The sequence below is a fragment of the Alternaria conjuncta genome, assembly GCF_024043145.1.
Source record: "Alternaria conjuncta strain BMP 0040 chromosome Unknown scaffold_28, whole genome shotgun sequence".
NCBI classification, from domain to species: domain Eukaryota; kingdom Fungi; phylum Ascomycota; class Dothideomycetes; order Pleosporales; family Pleosporaceae; genus Alternaria; species Alternaria conjuncta.
Window position 1 is genome coordinate 213,471 of NW_026250117.1, and position 16,325 is coordinate 229,795.

The following is a 16,325-nucleotide window of genomic DNA, read 5'->3' on the forward strand; positions in this document are numbered from 1 at the left end:
CTCGTGCAGAAGTTCACGTCAATCATAATGCATCCTCATTCCGAGAGGCACACTTTATCGTTAACATGCCGTACTAACGCATGTTAAGTTAGCATGTCAGACACCATGAGAACGCGGTGGGCAGGACCAACTTTATAATCAGACCCCTTCTAGCCACTGAGAAGATGCTGAGTCAGCCTAGCGTCACGCACTGCAAAGGCTAATGCTCGTCGCACAGTATTTACAGCTCCAGACAATAGGCATTCAAACCCTTAGACGCTCTTATATATCTAGAAATGTTGCAACGTCTTTATTCTAGTGTTCTAAGTTGGACTTGCAAGGACGTGTGTGGCTTTTTCTGTATGCGAACACGAACACTATGAGAAGTTTCTGTATGCAAACACACACTATGAGAAGTTTCTGTCTGCAAACCCGAACACTATGAGAACTTTCTGTATGCAAACACTATGAGAAGTTTCTGTCTGCAAATATAAACACTATGAGAAGTTTTTGTATGCAAACACGATCACTATGAGAAGTTTCTGTCTGCAATATGAGAAGTTTCTGTATGCAGACACGAACAATATGAGAAGTTTATCGGCGACGCCAAGATGCACACAGATTCTGTAATCACGTGCGCCTTCCACAAGCATTGAAAATCTGTCAGCACTGCAAACCCCTCATCGCATCGTCTGCAAAGCTTATCGCATTGTCTGCAATCTTATCGTATCGTCTGCAATCTTATAGCAGCGGCTGCAAAGCTTATCGGCCGCACGGGGATGCACGACACCACGAGTGCTTTGCCCAGACTCGATGCATATGGTGACTGCGCAAACAACACGGGAGCCCACTGCCCACGCTGGTACGCAGTTTCCACCAGCCGCCAAACCCCCCGACCGACTCCGACAGCATCCGCAGCTCCTGTACGATCACGGCGTTCGCACCATATTCGTACGGACGCCCCCTCAAATACGAAGAACTCGTAGACGCAAGCGACGTACATGCACCATGGGGTACTCCATCGTACGACACCCACCGTACACGAGCAACGAGTCCACGCCTTCAAGCCCTTCGCGCTCACCAGACTCGCCTTCCATCAACATATTCTAGGCAGACAGTTGCGCAGGCATGGAAGGCTCTTACACACAAGCGACGTACACGCCGTCCAGCCCACTACAGCCAGAAACGACCACATTCACCATGGGATCGGTGCAAAGGCGACTTTCCTGCGCATCTCGATCGACCGTCGAGACGAAGCAAGAGCCAAGTAAGACAGCCTCGATCAAACTACAGCAATGTGCCCAAGATCAACCCCACAGCAGTTGCAGCAGCTTGCCATTATGTCGCGCATAGCATGGCTGAAGCTGAGTTTCCTCTCATCGCGGTAGATGTAAGCGCATCACCGTCCTCCATCTGCTACACACGAACGCTGATCACATCTAACTTTTAGCTTCTATACCACGAAAGATCTTAACTTTGATCATCAGCACTTTCTGCACGACCCGAGATCCATGTGGAATATACGCGGAGCATAGCTTTATTAACCCACAAAGTCCAGAGCCCTTCGCAGCGACAACACACTACTTCGGGCACCCAACGCCTCGCGCTCTCACCGCCTGCTGGCCGCTTTCACCTGCCCCTTCGATTGATAGAACCAGAGTTTTCTCGCTTAACGCCACCCTCTCACACACGCACACCACACAGACTTTCCCTCGAAAACTCAGCAGCATCGTCAACGACCAGCAGCACCAAAGCTACCAGGCAACCCAATCTCACACAGCGGCCGCCGGTGATAACCGAGATGAGCACTGCCGCGCGGCGATCACGTTCGAGTTCCTCAACAGCCAGCCAGAGTTCGGACTCTGAGCTCGCTGACTTCAGCCCGAGCACCTTCGACTTCGCGACCGACACTTTACCACAAGGTCTGAGATGGGTACCGCCACAGTTCCGCCTCTGAGTTGGCCGACTTTAGCCCGAGCACCTTCGACTTCTCGACCGCCACTCTACCACAAGGACTGAGATGGATACCACCACATATCCGTTCGGCTATCATCTTCTCGATAAACACCGTCTCAACCTCAGTCGGGGGTCCAACGAACCGTTTCTATGATGGACAACCACATCTAGACCGGTAGATATTACACAAGCCGTAATGGCAAGAACCGTTGCACCTTTTGACGAGGCCGTGCTTCACGTCTCGAAAGACCACGCTCAGGCGGCAACGAAGCCTCTTACGAACCCCCTTCCGCAACCAGCAAGCGGATTTCCATCATGGACAACCGCGGTCAATGAACAAGCATGGACGAACAGCGAATGGACTGGTACGGCAGTGACGGCCGGATCTTTCTTCCTTTCCTAGGGTGACAGAATAGACCTGACTGAAAACTGCTCTTTCACGCCAATAGACTTGTACGTCGGTCTTCCAAACTGCGAGGTAGACACTAACGTTGAACAGCAAATCGCCACCACTATGGCAGCATTTCTCCACGATAAGACCAACTCCAGACGGAAGCAATGGGCGACCGTGAGCCGGAACCCCGGCACCTGGTCCCAGCACCCATGCGTTAGCAGTGCGGTCGTTGCCAAAGGACAAACCGACAGTTCCTGGGTCAGAGCAAATGGCGACCAGCTGTATGCTTGTGACACATGCATCAAGAAGAAGCGGCCGTGCTTCTGGATTGCATGGCTCTATGGTGAGGCGGGCCATACAATGGTATGGCGTCCGTAACGAGAACCGGTCGAATAAGATCAATAACCTGAACCTCAACGCAGAAGGAGTCAAGCCAACCGCCTTGCCCATCTCCATTGATCGGCAAGACGAAGCGAAGGCCAGAGCAAAGTTACCTCGTCTCGACTATCGCGAACAGCTTCGATTTGGCCTCACCGCTCTCGCAATGGCAGCATATGCTGAAGAGCGTGCCGACCGTCATTCCGTTGCCCAATCTACGACCTCGATCTTACGCTTGCAACGCTCCCCGAGCGTGAGTGGGTCCCTAAGCACACTCATCACGGCTTGTATCCAGGGCAGATAGTTATCGATGACTGGCTTGATATCTTTACTGTTACCGACAAAAGACTAGTCACGCATTTTTACTAGTACCGACAAAAGACCAGTCACATATTTTTACTGTTACCGACAAACAACTTCTTACACATTTTTACTGTTACCGACAAAAGACTTGTTACGTTTTTACTGTTACCGACAAAAGACTTGTTACATTTTTACTAGTACCGACAAAAGACCAGTCACACATTTTTACTAGTACCGACAAAAGACTACAACAGCTCCAGCTTGTGTGAGGATCTGGAGGCTTCGTGGGGAAGACGAGGATTCTGTTGTATGGTGTCCTTTACCCCAAGACCTGCGGCAGGGTTCTACCTATACAGACATGCGGCAACATCGATAACCAAGAAGAGGACGAAGAGGCCAGCCCCGAGGATGGAGACTTTGAGCAGAGCCCACAGCCCATGCCGCGGCCGTGCACCTACGTTGGATATACTGTGTCTGTCTCACAGCGCTTGCATCAGCATGACGCTGGAGACACTAGTTGGTTCCACCACATGGTGCAGGCTGCATTTCGCGAGGCCATTCACCAATAACAGCGGCCAGGCGTCCAAGCCGGCTCTGCAGGCTACCCTCTGGGGACTGCTGCAAGATCGGCTGAGAGAGGGAGTGGATGCCCAGCTAGAGTCTATCATAGAGAGCTGTGGAGGTGATGAGAGAAAGCAAGGTCGGGAGCTTGCCCGGTACGCGAATTCGCTCGCTGCCGGAGCGATGACTGAGTCGATCAGGTACCGTACCAGGGATTGATATGGGAGTTGTTTCTACTGGGTAGGCGCGATTTGCTGGGCGCTGGGGTCTGAATAGAGCGCCATTTCTCAGCAAGTGCCTCGATGAGCCAGCTATCAAGAAGTGGCTCGCGGAGAAATGGCGATACATTGTACAAGACTGTTCAGACGCCGAGGGTAAGTCACGCGGGGACCTTCCAAGTGAGACATGCTAATGCCCTTAGTATCTGGAAACGTCCTTGGAGCACACGATGGAGCTATCCTTGTAGCAACGCCACCCGTTGACCCAGTTCAGCTTGCTACGCTCACCAACCAGGTCATTGCACCAATCCAACTACCCAGCTACCTCGACCACAGACCAACAAAGATATTCAATTGCATTTCTCTCGACTGGCTTGCTGCATTCGATGAGTTCATGCTACGTGTGTTTGAAGCGATACTACGTTCACTGGATGTTCTTGAAGAATAGTCTCGCGACGCTGCCACAGGAGACGGATCCCGAGAATGGCCCGCTAACCACCCCACCTCGAATGCGATGGCGCCAAAGGTGGACATTAACCTAGAAGCGGTTCAGCGCGACAGGGTAGACTCTGCTGCTTTGCGCGACCTGTGCAGTGTTAAGATAATGTTTTAGGAGCCGTACAGCACTAGACAGCAGTGGCTGTGGCGGCTGTTTACATGGCCGCTATCCAGTATGCATTCTTGATAGCTGGCTCAATGAGGCACTTGCTGCTGTCGTTCTCCAGCCACTGTTCCAGAGTCGTACCGTGGTTGTGCCTTTCTATCTACGAGTTCTTTTCGCATCAGTCTGTGGTTTTCTACGTGCGTGGGCAAAGCCTACGAGTTCTCCAGGCACCAGATTGGACGTATGGTGGATAGCCAAGCTGCATATATGAAGTCTCCTCGCTTGGGCTTGTTGTCCTCTCTATACCTGGGCACAGCCCACGAATCCTCCTCACACTGGACTAGTCGTATGGTGGATAGCTATATTCTACATGCGAAGTCTCCTCGCTTGGCCTTATCTTCTTGCAGGAGCCTATATTCAGCCTGTTGTCTTCTACCCACACTTTTCCCACGAGTCCTCCCGGTTCCACATGCTGGCCATCGTCCAACCGGTGGCGTGAGTCGATTCGCGATGCTTGTTCGAAGAACCATGAAGACACAGTCTGCTTGGGCCAGAAGATGTTGTATCGAGAAAGGTAGAGCCAATGCGCGATGCTTGTTCGAAGAACCATGAAGGCACAGTCTGCTTGGGCCAGAAGATGTTGTATCGAGAAAGGTAGAGCCAATGCGCGATGCTTGTTCGAAGAACCATGAAGACACAGTCTGCTTGGGCCAGAAGATGTTGTATCGAGAAAGGTAGAGCCACATCGCCAGTGCATATGGTGCCTCGTGGACACGTCCTCGCTGCTGGTCAAGGAAATCGCGAAAGCCCTTGTGGATGAGGAGACCGGAAGAGTCGTCGCATATGCAGACTGTATTGGTGCCATGCCAATCCTCGGGGCAGCCGTAACGCTCGTCAACGAACCTGTCCTTAGTCAGAAGACGACTAAAAGGAAGACGAGAATTAGGAGGAGGATGATGAAGACAGTAGTCTAGAGGAGTCTTCGCCTGAACACAGCCTCTATACGAAGTCCCCTCGCACCAACTTCGCCGCCTGGTAGAAACCCAGTCCTTGCCCTCGAATTCTCCTTGCATCAGGCTTGTTGCCTTCTACATACTGGCGCTTCTCTCTGAATCCTCCCGGCGTCAGGCTCGCTGTGCAGTGGATCGTCAGAATCCACACACAAAGTCTCCCCGCATCAGCTTCACCGCCTGGTAGAAACCCAGTCCTTGCCCTCGAATTCTCCTTGCATCAGGCTTGTTGCCTTCTACATACTGGCGCTTCTCTCTGAGTCCTCCTGGCGTCAGGCTCGCTGTGCAGTGGATCGTTAAAATCCATACACAAAGTCTCCCCGCATCAGTTTCACCGCCTGGTAGAAACCCAGTCTCTGCCCTCGAATTCTCTTTGCACCAGGCTCGTCGTCTGCTGTATCTCCCGACTTCGCACACATGTACTCCTGCCGAGGGGAGTATTCCGTGCTTGTGGATTGGCATCCAGCAGATGACACCTCAGCAGACGACACCTCAGCAGACCACACCAAAGAAGAAGACACCTCAAAAGAAGACCAGTACCACCAGATCCAGGAAGACGAAGCAGCATAAGAATCAGCGACTGTCCGAAGACCCAGACGCTGAAGATGATGAAGATTCTTTCAAGATCGACATGTCAGACTCAACTTGGCAAGAACTCCCCCCGCACACCAGCGACGCTTTCTTGAGCGACAACTTCGCGAGCCCTGTCGTTGGTCCAACTCGTGATGAGATGAAGGAGAAAGACATCATGCGCGGTCTGTGTCACCCGACGCTCTGCTTTGTTGTAGTCAAAATTGTCGCACACATCGCTCAACGGCTCGTACATCTCATACTCGTAGTTCCTGTAGAAGAGATAAGAGGAATAAGAGGGCTTCAATACGCGAAATAATTCACCTACCGAGCTACCTCGACTTCACAGCAACGAGGACTTTTACAAATATTTCTCGCGAACAGTTTGCCGCATACCATGTGTATCTGCCAACGTACATCGATCTGAAGACGCATAAAAAGAAGGAATTGCACTAGGACCTCAAGGCTATAAGAATAAAAAAAAGAGCAGAAGGCTACAATGTGGTAGACAATAAGGGGAGGAGAAAGAAAGAGGAGAGCAGAGGATTACAATGTGCTTGACAAGAAGAAAAGAAAGAAGATAGGAGAGGACGGAGAACTACAAAATACAAGATAGATATAATAGAGAAAAGAAAGAGAAGGGCGGAGAACTACGATGTATTAGATAAGAAACAGAAGAATAAGATATAAGAGGGCAGAAGACTACAACGTGCTAGATAAGAAGAAGAGAAAGAAGATAGAAGAGGGCGGAGAACTACTATATACTAGATGAATATAATTAAGAAAAGAAAGAGAAGGGCAGAGAGCTACGATGTGTTGGATAAGAAATTAAGGAATAAGATATAAGAGGGTAGTAGACTACATTGTACTAGACAAGAAGAAGAGAAAGAAGATCGAAGAGGGCGGAGGGCTGTAACGCACTAGCTAAAGAGGACAGACAAATAGAGAAAAGGGGCAGAGGGCTACATTATGCTAGACAAAGACAGTAGAGACAGAGAAGAACAGGGCAGAGGACTACAATACAGTAGCCAAATAGAGTGGATAGATAGGAAAAGATGCCAGGTGGCTACATTATAGGATACGCTAAACGCTGGTTTCGCTACCTATAAAGGCCATTCAGATCACTCGCCCAAGGCCGTTGTCGGTCAGTTCCCACAGAAAGAAGGAGGAAAATGCATAGCGCAGCGACAAGCGCGAATGCGGTATCTGTTGGAACGCGAGTTCCCTGAGATAACAACCCAGGACCTTCGCCCATACTGGCTGCGCTCATACATATGGGAATGCGAGGAGGACTTTGTTGAAGTCTGGGTTCGCCTTAGTGAGGGGAGAGCTATCTCTTGCTGACAAAGGACAAGACGACAATTTTCCAATGCGGCGACGAGGACTGGGTGTTACGCGGTCGCAGCAAGAACGCTGTCAAGAATTGGGGCACGGAAGGTGTATGCCGCAGCGGCTGGGCGGCGGTGGTCACGGGAGAGATAGATGATTACATGGTATCCATGCAACGTTAAGATGGTGGCTATGTTGTACCAATACTCCTACAATGGCGCTCGGGGCGACTTTTCTGACCAGCGACTGGTCCCTAGATAAGTACACCTACTCCTGGTATACGTATGTATCCACTGCCAGCATGCTGAGATACTCCCGGTAGGGGCTACCGTATTCGCCAGAATGTGACACCACAGCGCATACCTCCAGGGTGCTCTCTACTGCAAGGGAAATCAGCTTCCTACGTACAATTGCTGACTTTGAGCGGATGTCACATCACGAAGACGTCGTTGGAGTAGAGATGAATTTATGATAATGCGGCTACGCTACGAAGTCTCCTCATCTCCCCGAGGTATCGCCTGTGTCGACAAGACGTCGAATGTAAATTTCTGGCGCGTATTTGCCGTTTGCTCGCACATGCCACATTTAATTCGGGTGGTGCAATATTGCAGAGGTCGTATAGCACGCTACCGCCTGATGCCCACTTCCCGAACAAGTCCTGTTGGGCGGCTACTAGAACAGTACCCGGGTGATATTCCATCGTGAAGATGATACGCAAGATGGCGCTTCTGTGATATGTGGGGTTCAGGCATTCTCTCTGGTGAACTCCAGTGTAGTCTGGCGAGAGGATGTATACGCCAGAGGTGGCCACAACGTCTCGCCACGCGCTCGTCGCTTCAGCGGCATGATTCGCCAGAGACATAGTTGCGAAGTCTCTTGGGTACCCGAAGGTACTGGTTGGGTGTGGGTGTGTCGCCGTCCTTGTCGACAAGATTCCGGATGTAGATTCCTGGTGCGTTCTTTTCCCCTGCGCGTATACGCCACGTAGACTCGGGGTCATGCAGAAGATGATGGAGATCCTCATCAGATCTGCTTGCGCTGCAAAGATTGCCGCTGATGATCAAAGTCAAGATCTTTGTTTGTCAGAACTCGTTATTCAATAACTAGGGAATTTGTGAGCTTACGTAGACGGAAATGACAAGAAATTCGGATTCCTCCATGGTGTGACAAGTCTTCCAAGCTTTGCGGCTGTGCTGAAGGAAGCTCGCTCGAGATCAGCTTCGACACTGTCGAGAAGCCTGGAGCCAGAAGGCTACGTGGGCAGTGGCAACGCGAATAGACGATGATCATACTGAGGCGAGGGGACTTCGTAGCTAAAGGCTGGTATAAAACACACGCCGAGCGTGTCGCGAGGAGAACTCGGGTTTGAGACATAAATGATTACATCACCGTGTAACCCGCTTCACCAGCCGACCGGGCAATCCAGGTACCAGGCCGTCTCTTTTTGATGCAAGTATCGCATGTATAGTTTTCGGCGTCGACGCAGGTACCGGCTCACTTCCCTTTGGCAGTGATTGCGCTGCCGACGCATGGGTGCGGGCACCACGTCCCCGGGTTTCGACCGACGGTGGCCCATCGCTTCCGCCCGATACTATCTGTTCTCCCATTCTCGCTCTTCCTGCTTTCTTCCCGCCTGTGGTCTTCGATTTTGGCCTCTATCTCGGAGATTCGCGCTCTGAGCGTCTCGATATACGGATCAGCAATGACGACAGTTCTCGGTGGGTCTTCGTATTGCCTTGCCAGCACCTGGAATTCTTCTCGCAGGTTCTCCTGGGGTGGCGTTTCCATCTCCTGGCATCACGTCTTAGATCGCCGATTTCCTTCATAAGCATCGATAACTCCTTCTTGGCCCTGTCAATGGGTCGATCGCTTCCGGCTGTGAGGATCGAGGGGCCATCAATGTTTCCTTGTAGCACATCAAACTCCTTGTCAGAGTTCTGACTGTATGGAGTGTGTCCCAGCCGCCAATATTCACAGTCTTTCCACACTGCTGTTCGGTCGTCAGAAGCGATGTGGCGGAGAAATGCGCTAGTCGTCTGGATGCCTGCTTGGTAGACGCCAAAGCCACCAGTCTCGACACTAATCAGAACTTCTGCGACACGCTCCTCGTTCTCCCGCAGAAAGCATACTGCATGCCCCTCGAAACTGAACAGTTGGTCTTATTCATCCTCTCGGTCTTCGCGGAATGCAAGACGGAGGTGCGGTGCCACCCATTTCAGCCCTGGTGGGAGGGTGGCGCTCTTGAAGTCGAAGCTGCTGGGATCGAACTCGGAGAACTCAATGGCGGTATCGTCGCTCGCTACTGAGGAGCTCCTCGACCGTGATTGCTCTGACGTAGGGGTCAATTCGGTCGGTCCAGGCGGCTGCCGCGTGAGGTTGGCTTGATTGCCGGAGCTCGCTCCTGTACCATGTGGTGAAACCAGCTGCTATTGCTCACCCCGGGCGCGATACGAAGATGGACGGCGAAGAGGGCGAGTGGGTCGTGCAGTACGAGCGGTAGGCCATCTTCTCCAAGCTCTCTAGCCTTCAATTCCAGTTTGTTCGGAATAGCTAGCTTTGGGCGAGAGTTGAGTGTTTGTGGGTCGTCCATCATCACGTCTTCTTCCGCGCGGTTCTCTTCCACAGCATCGGCGAGGTAGGCGCCGCTTGTATCCTGGAGGTTATCGTCCACGGCACCCCTACCAAGTATGTTCAGGGCAGGGTCTTCTGGTGCAGATAGGATTGACTCTTTTGGTCCCGGTGAAAATATGGTCGTCTGCAAAGTACCGGCTGAGGAAGTCGTCGAGTTGCTAATACTAGTAAGTAGCTGGATATCCTAGTGACTGTCCTACGTACTCATGCGGCCAGCTCTCACCACAGACTCTCGCCCTTTGAATTGAGGCAGTGGGGTCATGATATGCTGGCAGTGTATCATCCAATGGCGCGGCTGGTCGCCCTTGGTAGGCTGCGCGTGAAGAAGATACGGTCTTCGCTCGCTCGTCATAGGCTGCGATAGCCGCCCAGACTTCGGAATGGCTGATGCGAGGGGGGCTCGGAGGGGTGCTGAGTACGGTCGTTAACTCCCTCATCATCAGTCGTACTGCGACCAGAGGGTCTGGCATCGTCTTCCTTTTCTTCTGTGGTGGCTCCATCATGGAGACGAGAGATGCGGCTTGCACCATGCGTTGGAACCAGCTCGTATCACCGCCGTAGACCGCCGTCATGTTGAGCCAGGCGCCCCGAGACAGAAACACTGCATCCAACGTATGTGCATGGTTATATCGATGGCTTGTTTGGATCGTGCTCGGGATGGTAGAGCCGGGTGAGATGGGCTTGGGCGTCGCCAGGCGCGGCGGGCGCGGGCTTGCGAAACTGTCTGCGCAGGATATGTTGGTATGAGGCGAATGAGGTCGTCTTGCAGTGGCTTTTGCTTTGTCCTGTCGATGAAATCACCGTTGAAGTCGAAGGTGGTGATGGTAGGTCTTAGCGCCGGGGTTGACTAGTCATGGCGAGTCAGTTCGCTGCCAAGGAATCACGTGAACGTGCAATGACTTTGTTCTCAGATAGTGTTGTAAGGACTGCAAATGACGTCGCAAGGACTGCAAATAATATCATAGAGGCTGAGACCAGTTTTAGAAGGACTGACATCGTTATCGAGGCGATAAGAGCTTAATCGGGTTAGGCTACAAGACTTAGCCGGATACGTGTTGAACATGATTTCATAGGGTCTGACATCGTAACCAGAGCTCTGATAACGAAGTCAGACAGCTTGACACGCGAAAATCAGATGCAAGGCTTGCACCCACAATGTTTACAGCAGAGCAAATAAATTCTAAGAAAAAGAGTACGTATTCAGCAAGGCGATGCGAAGAAACCTGTCTCTTCAGAATTTTGAATATAGGCTTTGCTGTCGCTAGGAAAGGTGATTAAACAGCCTGACAACTGGGTCAGAGGGTCTGACAACTAGGTCAGACGGGTTGACAATAGAATCAGACTGTCTGACACGTTATCGGAGGCGATAAGAACTTGATTGGCTCGCACCACAGGCCTTACCCCGCAGAAGCCTACTAACTACGCACAGAGAACAGTCTCAGTGCACTGCAAAGCATTCTCAGGGCACTGCAAAGCATATTCAGGGCACTGCAAAGCATTTTCAGGGCACTGCAAAGCATTTTCAGGGCACTGCAAAGCATATTCAGGGCACTGCAAAGCATTTTCGGCGCACCGCAAAGCATTTTCGACTGCATCTGATAAACCCACTAGGCCTCTTGACGCCGTATTTGTGGCTTATGCCGAGCACTCTGATCTTTACACCCTCACTACAGTGTCTCTACTCGACACAGACGCGCTCAATCGTCCGCTGTATGCTGTTGTCTTCGAATGGCTCTGTTCCGACCTTGCGCAGTGGCTCTTTGAAGCGCTTCCTAGCTTCCGCCCCCATCAGCAAAGGCCGCGCCGCGACTTGAGATGGTACCGCAGCGTTGTAATTTGCGCTGGATATCAGCGACATCGTATGCTTCTGTTTAGCTAACGGTAGGGCTCTTCGCGCCCTTGGGCTCCTGTCTGGTTGGCAGCACGGGCCGGCCTTATCGCACCCGGTCTTTCCTGGCCTCGCGCCATCGTCGCGTTCTCGTCAACACACCCGCCACACCTCCAAGGCCTGTCCATATGTGCGCATGTGCCGATTACAGTATTTCGGCTTGTTCTCATACCCATCCACCATCCCCAAGGTCTGGCAGGACTTTCGAACGCACCGATTCCACCTCGCAAGGGTTGGAAGATCCTCAGAATCGACAGCCAACAGCTCTCTACATCTTTCTTCGGTTGGCCGCCTGGCTGATGCGCGCGCCTGGGGGAATCGCGCATTCAATGGGACGTCTCTTTGCGGCCGAATCGGGTATCGTGTCTTACTTTTGGAGAACAATCCCGACACTTTGCAGCTGACGAGGACTTAGCACAATCGCGATAATTCCACACGTGGCACGATGGCGGATACAAGCAGTTGTCAAGCTCTACCGAGTCAAGTAAACTCTGGCTTCCATGCTTGCATACCGATGTACCTATCGCCTCTCGAGACGCAGTCTTTCGTGATTGCGCATTCGTATACCAATCAGCAACCACCGCGGCGTCCAGCGATACCTACTCTCGAACGAGGATGTTCAGGCTACAACAGTTGCAGTGAGCTGGAGTCATCATACATCACACAATCAGCCTTGGACTTCTCGTCAAAATGGCATGTCCTCTTCATATCACGCGGTGTACATACTTTTGGGTCATAACAGCGCGATGTCTCCATGAAGAAAATCTGCTTTCTTACATGATATTCATGGGTGCGCAGGGGAATGACGGCCACATACGCCCTAAGTCTTCAGACGAGGCATCCATCAAACGCCACAGGCAGCGAGTTCGCGCACCGTGCAGAGAGTGTAAACATGGTCACACTTCAACAGAGTCGATATCTGGCGACCAGCAGCAGAATCCGTCACAAGGTACAAGTTGAGGCTTCAATGGACACTCCCGTTTGAGAGGTGAAGTATTTGCCCTTTTTCTGGAAGCTCTCGTGTATGCATGTCGTCTTGATCGACTAGCCTTTCAATGTTACCATAGTGCACATAGCATGATCACATTGTATTTTCAGTTCGATTTCACGACTTCCCTTGCACCTTGGCGGCTTCTTGAGCTCGGCCACGGGTGCTGTTCCCGCCTTCTCATTAGGCTGCACCTCATTCAGCTTCGCCGTACCCATCTCAGTCCCCTTGCTCTCGGCCTCTGCTGGTCCAGCTGCCGCAGTCTCGACCCCTTCGCACTAAAAGATGGAACGCGAGGTGGCGGTGGAAAGGCAGAATTATCTCGTCATTCAAGGCTGCGACACCAACATTGCATCACGAATGTCATTATCCGCTGGCGTTATTATCATACGACCGGTAAGTCCAGGCTTGGAGCGGATCAACTACATTGGTCGACAAAACCATTGCAGCCTACTCCCGTTATCCGAATCCGAATTTCCATAATAAAAGTCCATGTAGTCGTCACGAGTCGGGTTCCAGTGCGCGGACAACCGGGGAAAAGACCATGTTAGTATCAACGAACAGCACCTACGTCAGGATGTGCCTTTCCCACGCGTCCGCTCACGGAGATGGAACACATCCACGATCTGTAATATACGCGACGCAATGGGGTGGTGTAATGACCACAGACTCGTCTCCACGTTCTCGGATTCACATCAATGTTTCAGCATGGTACGTAGAAAGGTACTCGAATCATGTTCATTTCTCAGGTCATCCTGCTGCCAACGTGCATGGCTGCGCTGTCATAAGAGATCCGTAATCCAACTGGTCTTCGCGATGAATAATCTCCATCGAACGGTCATCATACTCAAATGTGTACCTGCCATTTCCTCTCCATCCAGTTGTTGATGACACGCGCGATTGATTGCGCTTCCCGGACCATATCGTGTTGCACACGGTCATGATCGTCTCCCCAAAGGTCCATCAACACCTTGACTCTGTCATCAACCGCCGGGCGAATGCAATGGGCAAAGCACTCGAGGATGCCATCGCTCATAGCCTTCGCGCGTTCGAGGTGGTTCGCCGCTAGGGCTTCACCAGAGATGTCATCGCCTTGTAGCTTGTCCGGGACATTGGCAAGTAGAGCTTCAATGAAGATCTGGTCGGAGTCATCAAGGTCATCGTCGTCACCGGAGTTGGTAGCCTCTTTGGGAGGGGCCTGGGTAATTGGAGGCGGCGCAGGACCACGTTGGGTGGCACGAATGGATTTTTCACCAGCGGATTTAGTGACTCTCGATGACTTGGTCATACGAGCTGGCTGGTCTCGGCCCTTGGGCGCTGGTACTATGGTCAGCTAGATAATGGAACAATCGGGCTGCACATACGTTTGTGGGTGGGCGGCGGCGTCTTCATCGCGGGAGGTCGCTGGCGATGTTGGGTGTTGGAGAAGAGGATGGGAGGGCGCGAAAGCTCTGTTTAGGTGGAGGCGCTATGACCCAGGCAAGTGAGAGCGGTCGGCAGGCGGGCACTTCAATCTCGAAGTGAGCGAGGATTGTCAACTGGAAATTGATTTTGTCAGTCCGCTACGACGTGTGTGCGTAGATTGCTCGCTTCTAAAGCGGTCTGTTGGCGCAGCGAAAGGACAGCATGTCAAGGTCCTATCTATCCAGTCACTGTCAACTGTCGAAATGCGTGATGGATATGTAGATGTTCGACCTCTTGCCCGAACACAGGGAGATTACTCACGGCTACAGTATATATGTATCTGATCAGGCACTAGACCTGAAGCCTACATAATAGTAGACTACGTCTAGCCATGTATACAATGAACAACCAAGGAGTTGAACAGATCCAACCCTTGCATCGGAGACATGGTTGAATAAGACGACTATCGCTCAAACGAGTTCCAAGACCACGCTTCATCGATAGCATGGATTTGATGTATGCGGCCACCGCTGTCGACCGCATCTAGAAGTGCATTATAAGAGCTTACACATAGGCTTGCCCAAGCGCATATATGCAGCACCACGGGATACGTTTATATTCTACTTCAAGCACATAGATTTCCGTTGCAGATAGAGACATAAGCAAAGGAAGTTTTAGATTTACACCCCCGCGTCACGAATTGCGAACGTTGCCTCTAGGGCAAAGCAAATTGGCATTAGTATCTACAGTCTAGTGGCGTAGTTTATACGTTAAGCAGTACAATATAAGTCGTGATTGAGCAGCAGGGACAGCCGCGAATGCATGTTATAGAATGCTTCGATCAAGAATGCAGTAAGTAACTTTGCGCAAGTGTAAAAGTAGCAACCTTAGAATCCTCTTGGGATCTAGACAAGATGCAGAAAAGCAACAAACACAAATATCGCCAAAACATAAGCTCGACTCGCGTAGTCAAACACACGTCCAGAACAATAACAGGCTAGAGAATCTAGGCAACTATTTAGGGTTAGGCGATGCCGCTTCTACATAGTATTCGCGACTAATTATACTGTATAGTTAGCTTTGCGCGAACAAGAAACTAAGCACAACTTAAGAGACAACCTAAGACAGCAGGAAAGAAGTAAAACATAGTAAGAAGTTAATACAAGAGATTCGCGTAGATTTCAAGAGTGCTTTACTTCTATCTAGTACTCTGTTTATCTAGAAGTATTATTGTTTTATTAAAAGTTATTGCACATGTATAGATCTGCTAGAGAACTTCCAAGATAAATAGTAGATTAAAAGGTAGAGAGTAGAAAGAGCTGTTGCGTACTGTGCCGGTGTTCTTTGTCTCTTCTGTCGCGGCGCAATAGTAGTAGATAAGCAGAAAGTCTGTGTTGATACTTGCATAATAAGACTCCGCGGCAATAGCTATAGGTATTATGCTTTCTGTCCATAGCTGTTGCGTTGTAGAGACGCGTGCTTTTGGTAAACGCATGTAAAACTTTAATCTGCGTGGTGTTCCTTGCATAAATTTCTAACTATCTTAACTAGAATCGCCAGTAACTTCTACCGCATCAATCATTTAGCAGAAGCGGAGGTACGGTCGACATTGCAGACAGTCAAACCCCGCAGATAACCCCATCAGGGCATAATCTTGTGAACTTACTTCCGACTTTAGTACCACCTAAAAGAAACAAGATTAACATTAAGTACCGGCGCAAACTCTGCTAGAACACTTTAATAAGCGTACGGAAGAAATAGATCTAACTCCCGGGCTTCTAAGGGCCAACAGCACCCGGTTCAAAGCTGATTCGGCAGGAGAGCCATAGTCATACTTTCCCCTGTTCGTATCAAGAGTATCGTCTACCACTAACCCCCGCGGCACGTACTGCTACTCTACAGCAAAGCATTATCTAGCACCACCTTTTCTCAAGACCAACGAACTCGGATGAGCGTATGCATAATATCACGCGGCCTACAACTCACTTGCATAGCACACACGCGGAATGTTAGGGTTAGAGAGACGCAGCGAGGAGGAGCTAGACAGCAGACAATCAAAAACCTCAGGCATAAGATCAGCCAAGTGCGGTAACACAATCTGCTGCTAGATGT

The 16,325-nt window shown here is 50.9% G+C and overlaps 2 protein-coding genes across 2 annotated transcripts; both read right to left on the reverse strand.

The window, feature by feature from the left end:
• Positions 1–9,461: 9,461 nt before the first annotated feature.
• Positions 9,462–10,505, reverse strand: J4E85_010990 (uncharacterized protein; the record flags this gene model as incomplete). Its single annotated transcript, XM_051475193.1, has 3 exons — positions 9,462–9,703; positions 9,754–10,091; positions 10,138–10,505. The coding sequence occupies 3 exons, from the start codon at positions 10,503–10,505 to the stop codon at positions 9,462–9,464; spliced, it is 948 nt and encodes a 315-aa protein (XP_051321057.1).
• A 3,151-nt stretch (positions 10,506–13,656) lies between these two features.
• Positions 13,657–14,201, reverse strand: J4E85_010991 (uncharacterized protein; the record flags this gene model as incomplete). Its single annotated transcript, XM_051475194.1, has 2 exons — positions 13,657–14,132; positions 14,174–14,201. The coding sequence occupies 2 exons, from the start codon at positions 14,199–14,201 to the stop codon at positions 13,657–13,659; spliced, it is 504 nt and encodes a 167-aa protein (XP_051321058.1).
• Positions 14,202–16,325: the final 2,124 nt, after the last annotated feature.